Source organism: Arvicola amphibius, chromosome 7 (assembly GCF_903992535.2).
Source record: "Arvicola amphibius chromosome 7, mArvAmp1.2, whole genome shotgun sequence".
Lineage (NCBI taxonomy): Eukaryota > Metazoa > Chordata > Mammalia > Rodentia > Cricetidae > Arvicola > Arvicola amphibius.
Genome location: NC_052053.1, coordinates 135,638,090 through 135,655,895, shown reverse-complemented (window position 1 = coordinate 135,655,895; position 17,806 = coordinate 135,638,090). Strand labels below are relative to the sequence as shown.

The 17,806-nt window shown below is 42.7% G+C and overlaps 1 protein-coding gene across 1 annotated transcript in view; it reads right to left on the bottom strand.

The window, feature by feature from the left end:
* Hdac9 (histone deacetylase 9) overlaps positions 1 to 12,002 on the bottom strand; it is a 617,997-nt gene extending 605,995 nt beyond the window's left edge. Inside the window, exon 1 of the mRNA XM_038336352.1 lies at positions 11,977 to 12,002. Coding sequence (XP_038192280.1) covers positions 11,977 to 11,992 — 16 coding nt within the window. The 5' untranslated portion in view covers positions 11,993 to 12,002. The remainder of the gene's footprint in view (positions 1 to 11,976) is intronic.
* Positions 12,003 to 17,806: the final 5,804 nt, after the last annotated feature.

The following is a 17,806-nucleotide window of genomic DNA, read 5'->3' as shown; positions in this document are numbered from 1 at the left end:
ATTCAAATCTAACTCGCTCATTGCTAAACACGGGCAGAGCTCAAGCCAACAAAATTCTATCTATCAGTTGGAGTTTAACTTAAATGGCCATTACCATGAAACCAGGTAACCCCGCACTGCAGGTTGGCAGGTCCTTCATCAGCCAAGCCTCTTTCTGACTTCCTGCCTAGAGCATTATTGTCAAGATATGATTAGCAACATCACAACTGTCTGGGGTTCCAGCGAGTCTGGAGGAAGAGAGCATAGCAGTCAACAGAGTTTTCCAGCCCAGACCCAGGGGTGACTGCCACGCCTAAGGACAGCTTCACGGTCACACTTAAAGTAGGGAGAGTCCTAAGGCCCGAGTTCCGAATTGGCTACTCATACGCTCATCTACAACTCCATTTCCGTGGAAGCAGATTTGGTAGGCATGTAACAACTCTTCTGCACACTTGGGGCTCTGCTCCACAACATAAAAATGTAAGGCTTCGTTCTGTGACCACCCTTTTGCCATCTCGTGCCCAGTCATCCCAACATCACCCCACTCAACCATTCCATCAGCTTGTGTTCTTAGACCATCTATGAGAAACCACCACTCTCTTAATGACTTCGGTATGCTATTCTGCGCACACCAAAAAAAAAAAAAAAAAAAAAAAAAAAAAAAAAAACAAAAAAACAATCCTATGCTTTAAGAAAGAACCATGGAGTGACCCATTAACAACACAGATAATTATATAAAAATACTTATCTAAGTATTAGCTTTTCCTGACCAAAGAATAATAAAAGCCCTGTACCTAATCTGAAGTCCCTTCCATTTTCTGAATAAAAATGATTCAAGAAAAACTACATACGCCAAGAGAGTCCCACTGGAGCAATGACTAGGGAACGATGCATACAGCAGACGTCACAGTGGCAATTAGGTGCACAAAATCAGCAGCCTGAGCCCAGAGTGCAGACAAACAGCCAGCCATGCAAACATGCTCCACCCACTCGCTGTGCACACTGAGGCTCAGAGGCTTCCACATGCCCCGAAGGAGAGAAGGAGCTGACAGTGAGGGCTCTACCCACACTGGAGCACGTTAGATGCTTAAAGACCACTTCAAAGGCAGCTCTGCCCCAGTGCTGAGGAGGAAGCAGACACAAGGCCTCATCCGTAGCACCCAAACTATCTCCAATGGATTACCACTTGCAAAGAAAAAGATATTTTCTCCAAAGGGGCCTCTCTGGGTATTCAAACCACTCACTCTCAAGGACAGGCCCCACACGCAGTAACAGATGCCAACACAAAATGAACTCAGCGGTGCCTTGAATTTTGAGAGGAAGGGAGTCGTTTTTGCTATTGTTTTTGGTTTTGTCTTACAGGTCTGTTGCTTTTGCACTATGGTTCTGATTTTGTGTTTTATGGGATTTCTGTATGGGTGACAAGTACGTGTGTGTGTTTCTTGTGCTACTTCTGTGGTTCTTTGTCTATTCTTTATATCTTTCACCCTATTCTAGTCTGTCTATTTTATTATTGGTTTTAGAAGACTATTTCTTTTCTAATAGGGATAAGTGTGGCTTTGGGTGGGTAAGAAAGTGGGGAGGATCTGGGAGGAGATGGGGGAGGGAAAATCATGACCACAACATACTGTATGAAAAAAAAATCTATTTTCAATTAAAAGAAAAATATGCAGCAAAATCTTTAACACAGTTCATTTAGGTGAGCCGACTACTTTTCAGATGCACAAATGTAGAAATGGTCACGCTCAGTGATATATTCCAAATTCATCTTCTTATACACTGAATCTGATGGCGATAAAGGGAGACTAGAAAATACTCGTATGGGAATATCTGACCACCTGAGAACATGTAATTAACAGATATTTTCCACGGCACCATTTCCTCACCCCCTTTATTAAGCATGAGTGTCTGTTGGGAACGGGAGGAGGGACTGGTGTTTCTCAGGTAAAGGCACAAAAGACAGTGGTGCTTTGCTCTGTTAATATATTTGTTGTACATTTATGCTAATTCATAGTCTAGTAAATGGATGTCAAAGTTTTGGTTTCCATTTCTGCATATAAAAACCCACAATTGCAATATGAAAAAGTATTAAGCGATTTACCTTCCCAGTAGGTTATTAAACAAAACTTAAATGAAATCTCTGGAACAAAATAGGGGAATAAAACCATTTTATGCAAGGAAAATTTTGATGTGTCTATCTATGTGTATACACATGTGTGTGTACCCATTTCAACATATCCCCATAATGCATACACACATACATATACATACATATATATGAAGTAGGCAGAGATTTATAGTTATTTAAATATGGGTTTAAAAGGACAAGTTTAGAGACCAACATCTCAGAAAACTGAATCTTCAACAAAATTGCCAGGATCACTTGGAGAAATGGTCACCATTTACATGAATGCTCCCATAATTTTCTCCATATAATAACTCCAGAACAGAGATAACCCAAACCTGTTAACAAATTCATTGTAAGAAAAGTGTAGAAATGGCATGCAAGGTCTTAAAATAACTGCTAAAGAGAAGTAGGGCCCTCCACACAGACACACTATAAAATATGCTATCTTTAAGAATCAAAATTCCTAGAAAATATAAACTAATAGCAACAAAACCCAGGTACCTGTCAGCCCCACAGAGCTCTATCTCAGGAGTTAGGAGCATCTGCTATGCAAGCCTGAGTGGGGGCCTGGGGTCCCCACAGCCACTGTAACCCCAGCCAGTACACCGCACACTTACACCACACATGCGCATACAAATACATACACACACGTACACATAGACACACAAGTACACACACACACCACACACACTGCACACACATACACACATGTACACATATACACATACACACACCACACACATACACACATACACACTCACACATACATACATACACACATACACACACATATGCCCACATACACACTCACACGTACACACACAGATATACAGATACACACATACACACTCACACATACACACACACACACACACGTCATGAAACAACTGTTTTATAATAAACGGCAAGTTCGACTACCCTGTCTAAATGATTGTGTTCTATGTAATGCAGAAGCCACTGAGCAATGCTGCTTGCTGAGCTTGCTCCTCATGACTTCCTGGCTTGCTTCTTACACAACATGCCCAGGATGGCAACACGGACAGTTAGGCCCTCCCACATCAATCACTAGTCAAGACAATGCGGAAAAATATGTGCACCAGCCAGTCTGATGGAAGCAGCTCCACATTGGAAGTTCCCGTTCTCAGGTGACTCCAGTGTGTATCAAGTTAATAAAGACTGGACAGCACATTTGTTTTCAAGGGGGAACATTAATGTAATTGTGTTTGTTTCTTTATTTGATAGCAGTTTTCTTAGAATGGTTGAGGAAGAGTGGTGTAAGCTCTTTTCCAAGACCCAGGACCCATGCTATCGGGCTTTGCAAGTGATGTGTTATCAACTGTAAAATAACTGTTTTGGAAAGAGCTTTGTAACAGTTACATATAGGAAACAACCATAATCTTCCAAGTTATGTGGGACAGCCCTTTTCTAGCAAGCACAAAGCATTCTCTACTTTTAGTATAAGGTGATGTAGGTGTGTCTTCTATCTATCTGATGATTTCATTGGATAATTAATAAAGAAACTGCCTGGCCCATCTGATAGACCGGCCCTTAGGTGGGTGGAGTAGACAGAACAGGAAGAAGGAAGTGAGGTAGATGGCTCAGTCAGATGCCATGCCTCTCCTGAGTTAGTCAGACCGCCGTGCCTCTCCTCAGAGAGAGGCCAGACGCAATGAAGCTCCAGCCCAAGATGGATGTATGCTAGAAACTTCCCGGTAAGGCACCACTTTGTGGTGCTACACAGATTATTAGATATGGGTTAATCAAGATGTGAGTAAGAGGCAGAAAATAATGGGCCAGGCAGTATTTAAAAGAATACAGTTTCCGTGTAATTATTTCGGGTAAAGCTAGCCGGTGGCTGGGAGCTGGGGCGGCGGGAAGGCGGCCCGCAGCTCCACACTACAGTATAAGGAATATAAGAAATACTTGAAATTGTGTGAGCTCAGGAACTTTAACTTCATAGTTGTTCATGTTTTTACTTGAGACGTTTCCAGAAAGAAAACCAAACTGGTTTATTAGGAGCTAGGAATGCGGATCATTGGCACAGCGCTTGCTTGGTATGCATGTGGCCCTGGGTTCAATCTACATGCCTAAAGATAAATAAGAAAGGAAAAAATAAATAAATAAATTTGCTCTTATAGCATACCTTCATTTGACCTTAAAATAATTTCTGCATGTTCACATTAGTCCTGATGAACAACATGTTCTATGTCTACAGAGAACATTTCACACATTCTTATGCACACTACATGGTACACACTTGACTCTGTCACTTCTTTCAGGAGGTTAAGTCTAAGACAACCCCATATTTACGGCTCCAGCAAGAGCGGCGTTGGTCCAGGACATATCTCAACCTTCATGCGCTTTGGAAAAGCTCATGTGTACAGAGAGGTGCAGCTGTCGGTGGAGAAATGCGAATTATGAGTGGTGATATCCGCATTGCCAGAACTTATGACTTTTTGGAGGCTTTGAGTTGGTGAATCATAGAGAAAATGAAAGGGCTCCCACAGAGATACACACCAGGTCTAGGACAAGCAGCGCAGCCTTCCTGGGGACAAGGTGCTGCGGAGCAGAGGCCTGACCTTGGTGCAGCTTGGACCTTTCTAGCAGAATGCCGCACGACACCATGACAGCAGATGCACTGGGAGAGTCCCCTGGCCAGTGGAGTGTGATTTCACGAGACAGAATTAACACGGAAAAAGTTAATAGGAAAATACATATCTCTTGGAATGTGGCCGATTCATTACTTCCCTCTCCAATATACTACCCAAAGGTGCTAACAAAACTGAGGAATATGCTAAATTGTGACTATCAGAACATGTCGTAAGTAGGGAAAATTTTGAAGCAAAAAGGGCTTCAAACGTTATGCAGCAACACACACACACATATAAACACAAAAGAATGGGCGGGGGGAGGAAGCCCTTAGGGAGCTACATTGGCAAAGTACTAGTCACTTTTTAAAATAAAAGTTTTTTAAATCTTCTTTTTGCATAAACATTAATGCAGCCCTTTAAGATGCAGTCACACACCTGAGGCTGTTCCCCCCTTCACTGTGCTTCAATTCAACTTCAATAACAGACAGAGTAGTAACTACACACATCATTATTCATTTGGAAAAGTTGGCTCCAAAAATGTTTTAAATCTAACTTAATATTTTCAGCCAAAAGAATCTATCCCAATCCTAATTCAAAACATTTCAAATTTCAAAAATGTTTTAGCCTAATTGTTGAAATTTTCATTTCATAGCATTTACAAAATTCTAATATGATACTTTTTTAAAAAAAAAAACATCTTGGTTTTCTCATAGATAAATCTTTTTGTTACAGATTTACCATTGGTTTTCGTGACTTCATATGGGATAACTAAGACAACAGCCAATAGTAGGATGTGCCTGGCAGTGGCCCATGTAGCAATGCGGTCACATAACCACTGCCTTAAGGATATAATTGAGCACAGATTAATTTGTAAATATTAACTGCATTAAAAGTAAAAAAAAATTTTTTTGAGAAGAACATAAAACAATACTGAAATATGGGTCTAATATGTATAAAACTATTTATGAATTTGGGTACAAATCATGGAAGTATTTGTGAAAATGATGTCAGCCAGCTTTGTGGGCATCTGCCTTGTTACCTGAGTAGCCCACCAGAAGGACCCACTTGAGGTGCGGGCACTAAGGTGCCCTCTGAAGGTGCCATCTGGGACTGAATACATTAGAACAATAATAGCGCGTTGTGAATTACTGCTAATAATACAGATGACACATTTGCATTAGTAACTAGTGGGACTCTAGAAAAAGAAACGGGAACAGAGCTCTAAATGGGGTGTGAGAGAAGAGCAAAGTGTAGCCCTCATCAGCAGAGGTAATCAGGCGGTAATGGGGCTCAGGAGCTCAAATGGGTGCTCAACAGAGGAAAGCTGGTCAAGCCAGTTTACATATTGATCTACACGGACTCTTCGCTTCATAGATGGGAAGACTTAGAACCAAGAAGGAAAAGGACAGGATCTGGGAAGAGACTTCTCTTATGCCACGGTTTTGACTTATAGGTTTGCTTGGATTCTAATAGAATTAAGCTGCTCTACATCAGGACAGCCCCTTGTTTGAAGTTCTACAATATATTCCAAGAGAGATATATGTTTGTGTGTGTGTGTGTGTATGTGTGTGTGTGTGTGTGTGTGTGTGTGTGTGTGTGTGTTCATCATCATAGAACCCTTAGCCTAATTGTGAATGACAGGTTACTATGAGAATGTGTATTATAAAGACAATTACTCAAAAAGAATAAAGACAATAAATTCTTGCCTTGGAGATGAATATCAAGGGACTTTTTAAAATAGTTATTCAATAACACATTAGATACATCAAGAATATTAAAATAAAATGAGAAAAAATAGAGAATGGAAGATCTTCCTACATTTTAAGAAAATGAATCTAATATTTTTTTAATTATTTTGACTACAGAAATTCCCTACTGTCCACTACAGCATAGGAGCTAACCAGACATCAAATGTTCAGTTCCAGTGTGACAAGTCTAACAGCCGTCAGGTAAAGCACTGCCTTCTACTCATACCCGTTAGAAGAATCCTGTTGAAAGTTAATCCTAGGGAAACATCTCATGGCTTTATTGTTGACGTTCACTTACTTATTTCTACAAAGAAGGATCAATAAGAAAACCAGATTGAAAAAACATGTTGTGGGACCAAGAAACAGTGGTCAATGTGTCTACTTTCCAGCCCAGGACCTGAGCCCAATCACCAGACTGATGTGGGATTCCCCTTTTCATGCTGTGAATACCACTGGTTAATAAAGGAACTGCTTTGGACCTATAGCAGGGCAGAACTTATCTAGGCAGGGAAAACTAAACTGAATGCTGGAGGAAAGGAGGTGGAGTCAGAGAGAAATCATGTAGTCCCACTGGAGACAGACGGCAGAACTTTACCCGGTAAGCCACAGCCACGTGGCGATACACAGATTACTAGAAATGGGTTAAATTAAGATATAAGAGTTAGCCAATAAGAAGCTAGAGCTAATGGGCCAAGCAGTGTTTTAAATAACATAGTTTCTGTGTGGTTATTTTGGGTCTGAGGCCAGACGACTGAAAAACAAGCAAGTGGCTTCTTCCTGTAAGACAAGACCCTGTTTTAAAAGTGCTTAGCATGTTGACTTCTGTTCAGGGGGTGGGGGTCAAGGAAAATAGATCACCAGGGCTCACTGGCATGCCTGCCTAACTCACACAGTGAGCTCAAAGTCAGTTAGGAACCTTCTCTCAAAGTCAAAGTGGACTGCCCTGAGCAATAACGCCTTAAGGCATCTTTCGATTCCCACAACTCCACATACATCTGCACACCTGCATGGGCAACAGCATTCGTGCAGAAAAAGAGAGGAGAGAGGGAGACAGATGGACAGACAGACAAAAACAGAGAGGCAGAGATCACTTTACATGATGGAAACCTGTAGACAGACCATGGGAAAGTCATTAAGATCTCCACCTCCCATATATTCAACTTCTGAGGGTGATCTACCACCAACAACAACTTACACTGGCACTGAGCAGATGTGCGTCATACTCTGTGTTTGGGGCATTGCGGGCATTGGGTGCCAAACATTCTGATGGAGAAGGAAGCTGCTATACACAGTATAGGACCTACAACAGCACCCCTGGCCTTAGCTAGCAGATGCCAAAAACATACCTCTTTCCCATTCTGTGACTATCAAAAATAGCCTCAGCCACTGTCAACCGTGTCCCAGGGGACACAGCTGAACAATCTGTATCTGGTAGCCTTGACATTTGGAAATACACTTATGAAGAAAGTGCTGGCTGCAAGCATTTTCTACTTTGGGGAAGTAAATCTAGGATAACATAAACAATTTACTTCTGTTTTCTTGAATTTTGCGCACTTCATGACAATAGAAATAAGAGCATAAATATAACACCACTCAAGAAATCAGTATGGCGTTCCCTTGTCTTCACATCTTCATGAAGTCCGTCAGCCATAATGTCCTTAGTTTGTCAAAACAGCACAATTTTAAAGAACCTGCAGGCTCCACAATCCTTCTATGGTTCTCAAAGTGCATTCGCTCTCTACGCAGGTCGACATCCAGTCCTTGTCTTGACCATGCTTCCCTAGACTTCCTCTGAAGTCACAGCTTTCTGGATTCCACTTTAGCAGGCTGTGGTCTGTCCTGATTGGCTGTTTCCACTTCAGCAGGCTGTGGTCTGTCCTGATTGGCTGTTTCCACTTCAGCAGGCTGTGGTCTGTCCTGATTGGCTGTTTCCCCACTGCTCATCTGCTAAATTTGGGAGTTTCCAGAGTTGAGCTTCGGACCCTTGGCATCCCTCGTAGGATGCCCTTTCCCTGGGTGAGCATCTCCCTGGCTGCACAGACCCCGTAGGTCGCTGTGCCTTCCTGGAACGGTTCAGAAGCATCTCATGCGCTTGCTCAGCCTGTTCTCAGTTACACCATCTTGGATGCACGTTTCCAGTGAGGTCCTAACAGACACTCCCTCACTTGTTTTCACGGGCAGCTCTTTATCATACCCTACGCGTATTAAGAGAGTTTCCAGTCTGCATGCCACCGCTGCCCCTGATGCTGCTGTCAATCCAGAGCGTTAATTATTTCTGAACCAGGCAATAGACACAAAAGCGTTTCTGTTCATCCAGCCTTACACCTCAGGAATCTATTCTCTCCTCGACCTCATTCTGACTGTGTAAACTTTTCAGTTCCTTCGAGCTGTACTGGACAATTTGCAGCTCCCAACACAACTAACCTATATGGAATCCAGATTCTGCCAGTACCTGCAAGTAATTCCCCTTTTACACACACAAGTGCACTGACTTTTTATTCTGTTTCTCATCGTACGTTAACAGAAACTTTCATCCTCAAGAACAGTGATACAAAGACACAGACAAGTGTTTTTAAAATTGGGATATAAAAGCAAGATTTGGAAACATGAGTCCCCAGGACCAAGCCCTTCAAAAACTACATGAACACACAACAAAACAGGCATTGATAAACAAAACGGTACTTCTGTCTCTAAACACAGAAGGTGGAGCAGCTTCCAACCGTGGAGCTAGTTTGCACATTGTGTGTTATGCGTTCTTCTGAGATAAAGACACTGAAGACAGAAAAATAAAATGAAGGAAACAGATGAAGGAGCAATTGCAGAAGATGGCTCGCATTTGGCAGAAGTAGGGAGCCTGTGCTTGCTCCAGGTTCTAAGGGGGGGGCTCAAAAACCCTCTCTCCCGCTCCATCCGTTTCTCCTCAGACTCTCTCTCATCCTCCCTCTCCATGCCTGCTTCCCTTGTTCCCCCTCTAAAAGGGGCTTTCTCTGTCGAAAAAAATAAAGATTTCAAAAACCTTTCCAGCAATCAGAAAGACAAAGCTCGCCTGAGTTTCTCAAGTTGACCGAAGTTCTTTGGACAATGATTAAAAAAAAAATAAATAAATAAGGAAAAATGAATGCGTGTCCATTGTACCAGATTTCCTGACAGAAGACAAGCCATCTCTTTGCACGACTGCTTGCTCAGCTCCACCTCCAAGATTGCCCCTTTCAGTAAAAAGGTGGGGGATGAAATCATTATTGCTTTGTTGGAGGGAAAACTCTCTCCAAAGCTGTGAAATTCACCTCTCCCTTCATTCACACGTTCAGTTCTATTTTCTGCAGTTGCACCAGTAATCTAGAAAAAAAAAGAGTGATAACCAAAGCCAGGGTCTAAAATGCCTGACTGTGCTCGGCCCTGTTCTCCCCAGCACCTTCCCCGAGACCCCACCAGTTCCTATGTCTGCAGTGCCTCCTCGGGGTTCATCATGAGTCACACGGATGACACGTGCACTACACTGCAGCTGATACAGACCACACCACAGCACTGCATGCTCTGTAAGACGAACTTAGGTGAACATCCCGCTCCCTCTGCACAAGCTCAAGTGAGACAAACGGCCACGGAGCAGATCAACCGCTGAGGATGGTAAAGAATGCTTCTTTCCCCTCGTCAATACGTATTTCGCTACAGTGGGGCCTCTGCCCCACCGGCCTTCATATCCGTCAAAGTTTACAACACATTTCCAGATTCTAATTAGGCAGTATAAGAATTCACTCTGGGAAGAAAACATTGCTATAAGAAAGTCTTTTCCATGCGTCCCATGCTAAAAGATTACTGATAACTCATTCAGGAAGACGAAGAGCAGAACCTTGCAGGTGTTTTGACAATACATTTTTGAAACAACCTATTATTTATTAGGCAAGTGCTCAAATCAGACAGACATGGGGGAAAATCTGTGGTGTCTAATTAATAACAAAAAGTTGCTTCCTCTCCCTGTGCCTCAGTTCTTTATATCTAAAGACATTAATGAGTATCATAGAGAGATGTTGGGAGTATTAAAGTAGAAAGATGGTCTGTGTACAGAGCAATGACAGCCGATCCTAATCGCGCCATACAGGCCTCAGAACGTGAAGAAGGAAAGGTGATCCAGAGAACACCTCCACCGCCCAGTTTGTTACCAGCCTCAGGATCCCATCCCTGTCCTTACAACTGAAAAGAGTTATTTCGCCAGTTTGCCATACCGGAAGAAAACCTGGGCAGCCTGGAGACACTTCCTCAAGACAAAGAAAAACCAAATCCAAGCTAGAGAAAGAGACCCAGGTAAAGCAGTGTTCATTCATAGCCACACCCATCCCCGCAGCAGTTAGAAGGCCCAGGAAGGTGTCCCTGCCCTCCAGTCTGCTCTTCACGGCTCTGAGAGCTTCCACAAATCTCTGCTGCCTCTCCTTCTCCCGGAGAAGATGAGCAAGGCGAGCTCACTGCTCATTTTCAGACACATTCGGAGGATAGCTGGAGGGAGGGTGGCTGTGGGGAGAGCAAGGGGTACTTAGGGCCAGGACAAACTTCTCAGTGGAAATCTTGCTCATGTGTCCTCTATCAAATAATCAGGAGGTAAACAATGGCCAGAACAGCGAAGTATCCAGAAAGAGACCCACCCTCACCTTGCTGTAATAATTTCAGGTAACAGTTTGTAGGACCAGCACCATGTTTGAATAACTTTCCCTGGCTGTTTGCCCCCTCCCTCAGAAAACTGGTATTATTGTCTTCATTAGAGGTGAGGAAACTCAGGCACGAGAAGTTAAGAAACTTCTTGGGAATACCATATATAATGAAACCAAAACTCTGCCTAAAATAAGTCTGGTCCCCAAAAATATCCGATGTCCCATCCCCTGCTCGTTGACTCGCTGGACCTCCGAAGTCTAACTTCCCATTGGTCATCATTCCATCCTACGACCTAACAGTCTCCAAAATTGAAATCTCCAATGAATCGGCATGACCATTTAGGGAATTTTAGGTCTCTCTCATTTAATACTTACAAGGGACATGTTTCAAAATACTATAATTCAACACCGCAAAGCAGGTGCCCACTGCGATGGTACTTAAGAAACAACACCAGATCTACTGGGGGCTGGGTAACAAGTGCCTGAGGAACCCGTGCAATGCTCTGAATATTCACTTTCCATTATCAAAAAGATGAAAGCAAGAAACTATTTCAACCACGTAAGAAGGTAACGGCTTCAGGTCCAAGGCACGCAGGCTCTGTAGCTGACTGAGAACCCATTTATGATAACATACCCGCTCCCTAAGTGGAAGCTGCCACCAACTCTAGAACTGCCCCAGCCTGGAACCGCCAAGACTTCCCCAGAGCTGAGTTTTCCCTCACTCCCTTGTCTCATTGCTACTGATCAGAACCCCTTCTGCTCCCTTCATTCCAGGGTCATCTTCCCACAGCCTACGGACCCTTAAAGACGTCTGCAAACGGAAGCTGAGAGACGCCCGGCAGGACACCCTTTTTACACTTCTCTTTAAAACTTAAAAGAAAGAAACTCACCTGTTGTGTTGTGCATTCCCTCTTTGCCACAGTGTGCTATGGTCCTTCTGAACGTTTCTGTGTCCGTTACAATATTAAAGAGCCACAAGGAAGGGAAGTGGTTAGTCAACTTGCTAATTTTGTCATCGTCCCCCCCTCCCCCGCCCTGAAAAACACTACCTGATGCTCCAGAAATCAGTGCTACAGTCTGCTTCCCTGCCTCAGCACAGCAGCGAGGCAGAGCGAGGGACGGCAGTACCAGACACTCAATGAATGAACATCTTATTACTATTAATAAGAAGCCCAATACGTGCCAGAAAGCACTGATTCAACAAAATGAAGAGGAGGAGAGAGGATGTCTGTCAGCCCGTACTCCAGCGCACTCCGTACGGGTGGGAAGGAGGAGCTTTTAACGCAATCAGAGGACGAGTGGGAAGTGGCTGGTGTTTCATTCGTTGATAAATTATTCTGCCCTGGAATGGAGCCAGTTTACCGGATATAGAAACTTCCACAACGTGGGGCCCTGGCTCAAACCACTCTTCCTCCGGAGTCTAGTAATTAACAGACAGGACAGAGTCGAAAATGTGTGCCTCTGGATAAGGGAAAATTAAGCACTCTAGAGGGACAGGGACTGTGTCCCCGAAGCAAAACTCTGTAAGGAATGAGCAGAAAAGACAGACCCAGGACATATTTTATGTAATAAAATGCTTTGCTTCCACCCAACTCGAAAAACTGCGACAAATCTATAGCACTGTCACCCCAGAGCCCCGGACAGGCAATTTCCTGAGCTACTTAAGTAGATGCTGTTTGAACTAAACCTCAAGTACTCACTTTGAAGTACATTCCCCACCATCTCTGGGGATTATGGAATTAGAAGAAGAGAACGTTGAAAAACCAAATCATCCGGAAAGCTCATTAACCCTTGTCAGAGACGGACCATGAATGCATCCCCTCAAAGGAGTTCTGACAGACGGTACCCAGTTAAAGTCAGCTCACGAGTGTAACTGAGGACAGGAGCCCTACCCGTCCCCTTCCTGCTATTCCCCAACTCAGTGTTACTAACCAAATCAGCAAGGGGAAGAAATGAACAGCAGGGAGATTATTGCATGCGTTTCCCATAACATAAGCCTGTTTCCTACTTAGGCCAAGTAAAATGTACTCTCTGACGTGAATGTAAGTGAAATGTAAGCACATATCTTGTCTTCTGAGAAGCAACAACTGTAAAAAGAACCCCACCTCAGCCCCCTATCTAATCTTGTCATGGCTTAAGGTTGAAAGAAACTCATGGGACCTCCACACTTCACAGTCAGGGTCATGTGCACTCCTCCCTCATAGGCACCCTTCTTTCCCGTTGTTTGCAACCTCCTTAGACTATCGGGTCCTGAAGGACAACACAGCCTTCTGGAAGCTTGTCCCACAATGCTTCTTCATCTCTGGTTGAAATCTTAGAATCCTCTCTGTCAAGTTATAAATTTATTTCCACGTTACATCTTTCTAGCAGACCGAAGGCCTTGCTGGGGTTTAGGACTGCCCTTGATGCCCACCTAGAACCAGCTGTAAGCTTTTTAAAAAGCTCTACATTAGAAATAAGTGTTTTGAGAAGCCGCTTCGTGCACCTGAAATGAAACCCATGGATTATGCCATCACAAGCCACATAGTGTAATTCTGCAACATGAGATTGCTCTCAGGAGTGAGTAGTTGCATGCTGAAGAATTCTTCAGGCACTTGAGCTGCCACCAATGAGTTAGCTGAAGTAAAAAGAAGTGAGCTCCTGCAAAAATGTGAAGAACTCAAGAGCCGGAAGGGTCTGACATTGCTTAAATAGTGGAACAAAAAGCAGCAATATTCAAATAAGAAGCAATGAACAGAGTTATAGGTTCACAATAAAATACAAGGAAAATAAGGCGAACAGAAGGCCACAGAGCATTCAAGACAAGCCTCAGACTATACAGGGGCTGGGACGTGGCTCAGCAGTTAAGAGCTCCGGCTGCTCTGCCAGAGGACCTGTTCAGTGCCTAGGACTCACGGGGCCGCTCACAACTCTCTCTAACTCCAGTACCAGGGGACCTGTTGCCCTCCTCTGGCCTCTGTAGGCACAAGACATGAGCATGTTACACAGATATACACACAGAAAAAAACACCCATTAATATATAAATAATAAATTCTATAGACTATAAAAGTAAACATGAATTATTTTCATAACAGGATCTGAGAATTGTTGCTTATCCTGAAGACTGAAGAAGTCTTGGCTGTCTTTCCTTACATATGAAAGTAGGGCATGACAAGCACACGGCTAAAGCTATGATCTGTTGATTACTCAAGCACAACCATCAACACTGGGGCCAGTGGTACGGCTGTCACATTTGTGCGGAATGCATAGGAAACCTTCAAACAAGAAAACAGGGCTGCTACCTAGAATAATGTGACTGCCACTGTCCTTGGTTATCCTAGGAAATCCACTCTCTTTGCAAACATTTTAAACCTGGGAACTGGCAAGATGATCAAGACTGGAGAAGACCGGGAAAGACAGAGGATGATGAAGGGCATGTGTGCCTGCCATCAAAACCTCCCCAATGAGGAGACAGGGGACGGTGGGTTCCAGCAGCAAAGGATTTCCTCTCTTTCAGTAGAAAGCAAACCCCTGTGTTTCATGGCAGATGTTTTTCTCAGCAGACTGAGGCATTGTTTATGATACAAAAAGTTTGAGCCAGGCGTTGGTAGCGCATGTCTTTAGTCTCAGCACTCGGGAAGCAGAGGCAGGTGAATCTCTGTGAGTTCAGGACCAGACTGGTCTACAGAATGAGTTCCAAGACAGGCCCCAAAGCTACAGAGAACCCCTGTCTCGAAACAAACCAACAAACAAAAGTTTGTCTTTGGATTTATATGATCTCTAACCTAGGCATTGACTCTTAAATCAAAAAATATTTTCAGTACTAAGATGGGTAATAATAGACTGGGGAGAAAGCTATGTGTAAGCTTGGGGACCTGAGTTTGATCCACAGAAGCCACATTTGAAAAATAAAAAAGAAATTGGGAACAGTGGCACGGGTTTATAGACCTAGCACCAAGGATACTGTGAGAGGCAGAGCCCTGGGCTCCCTGGCCAGCTAGCCTAAACGATTTGGCAGGTCCCAAGCTACTAAGAAAATGTCTCAAAACCAAGGTGATTAGCACCTGAGGAACAACACTTAAGGTTGAGCTTCGACATTCACATGGATGCAAAGATGTGTCTTTGCATGTATACACACACACACACACACACACAAAGAATATAAAAGACATCTGCGTACTGCAAGCAGACGACCACATACTCCTTTGATCAAGCAGACGACCACAGACTGTGATCTTATCGTGTTAAAACAATTATATAAAAATTATAATTTTAAAAGGACTCCAGAGTACCAACCATCGTGTTTACAGATATCTCCATTAACATACCATTTTCCATCTTCTTTTCACCCTTCAGTATACTCCAGTATACTCTAACTTTTCAGAATTAATCCCTAAGGTTTTGATTAAGAATTAAGCAGCAAAGCACATTTTGAGTTAAGAACGAAAGAGAAGGAAGCTATGAACATGTCTTTGCGTACATTTCTAACGGACCACGGGTAAGTGGATAAACACTCTTCCTCTCAAACCACCACCCTCTCTGTTTCACCCACAGGGGAAGGACCAGCGAAGCTCCTGGGCAATAGGGGCTCATGTCAAGGAAACACATCCATTGCTTACGTTGCAAAACTCGCTATTTATCTACTTTACCAGATACCCAACGCCTACACATGACGGAGCTGAGGGTAATTACACAGACAACACTGAAATAATGGTGCGCTGATTTTTAAAACAAGAGCATTAAAACAACCAAAAAATAAAATTTCCTATGACCTAATAATAATGGTAACAATAATAAGTATTATAGTGATGATGATGAAGTTAGAAGATGCTCTGGCAATTTAATTGCTTTTTTTCCTATTTACTAATTCAATATTATAAGCTGAGTCATGTTTGAATTCAATTAAATTGGCTTATTAACTTCCTCTAAAGCTTAAAAATGCTGCAGAAAGCTTGCCTCTCTTATAAACCAGTCTTATCCTTCTCTTGACAATACCTTGAACCACACTTTGTTTCCATTACAAGCCTTTCCCCAGAATTAAAATTTTAATTAGAAATGTGGCAAAACTGATCATCACAGGTACCAAACATGACATCATATGAAAAGCTTACATCTGTAAAATTCACATGTAACAAAGACATTTAAAATACATAATCAGTAGGCACTTCAAATTCTATAATGACTATTGATTTTTTTCCAATTTGGAAATGTGTATACTTAGAAAACTAAGATAATTGTGTGGAACAATAGTATAACTTGAAATAGCGCTTTGTGCTGTATCTCAGGGTGTAGAGTCATGTGGTGTGCTGATTTCCAAGAAAATTGCCCCATGCTTGTCTTAAGTTATTTGGTGATTGTTGCTCAGATCTTTAAATGTCTTTTCAAGTTTATTCATTTCAGTTCTGCAGGATCAGAAGACTATACAGTTTATGAACTAAATCTTTCAGTTATATCTTTCAAGTCTGACTTTCAAGACAGATTATTTGCTGGTTTCCAAGTTGGGAATTCAATACTCGTAGGGAACTCAGAGTAAACAACAAAATTATTGGTTGCCCTACACAAGAGTAGACCTGAAAGTCTCAGAAGCACAAGTATCCTACTGTATGTCTTCCTTAGGAAGGCAACTCAAATGCTTAGGCATTTGACTGAAAAATATATTGAGGTGATCATTCTGAGTCAAGAGTTTGCTAACTGACATGTATTCAAATTTAAAAATCTCTAGTTACTGCATGTGCACATTTGTGTGCATGACTGTACACTAAGCATTTGTACTCTCCCCAGTGAGAATAGCAAGCACACAACACTCGACTCTAATGGTAATCCATGTATGACAGTTCTGCAAGATCTTCACTTTTACCTCTCGACTGATGCTAAGGCGCTGATGACAGACGTGGCGTGAAAGACACGGCCAATGGGAGCGCGGATGGTTCACGTTTTCTAGAAGTAAAACTGAAGAGCTAAACGAAATTTATGGAAGCATTCTTACTCTTCGAAGGTGACTATTTCTAGGAAAACTTCTAAAGAAAACAGAGCTAGAAGAGGCAGCGAGTGACGGAAGCAGCTGAACGCCATCCCACTGTCGGCTCAGAGTGTCACTGGAGAACCCTGTGTTGCGCGTAGACCTGATAATAAACGACATAATGTTGTTGCCATGAGATGAGCACGGGCTTCTACGCGTGCAGTTCGTTCGCAGTGCAATGCCAAGGGTGGGAAAGAACACGAAAGTCCATGTGTGGCACTATCCGCATCCCAGAGCACCAATTCCACACTCCGACTCCCCCTCAACACACACGTAGTTTAGAAGAGACAACCAAAAAGACAGCTTGGGATGTGAAGCGCCTGTCCTTCGGAATCTGGGTTTTATTGATTTTTACTTTCATTTTGATGGTTTCTACTTCTCTCCTTGATTAAAAAAAAAAAAAAAAAAAAAAAAAAAGCAAAGCCTGACGGCTTTGTTCTGACGACCTCATGCTCTTACGGAAACGACTGTCTTCTACTCATATTGTTACAACTGTGTCCTATTACCTGTAACCGTGGGATGCTAAAGATCACAAACAGTGGGAAAATTCACAGGGAACAATAATAAGAACAAGCATTGTATTTAAATTAAATGAAGGAGAAAAATTTACCAACAGATCTTATGAGAAACCTGAAAATCCCCGTTTGTTTCTCACAACAATCATGGGCTACATGTTCTTAGAGGTCCTTGAAAGATGGACGTCATTACTGGCAAATGGAGG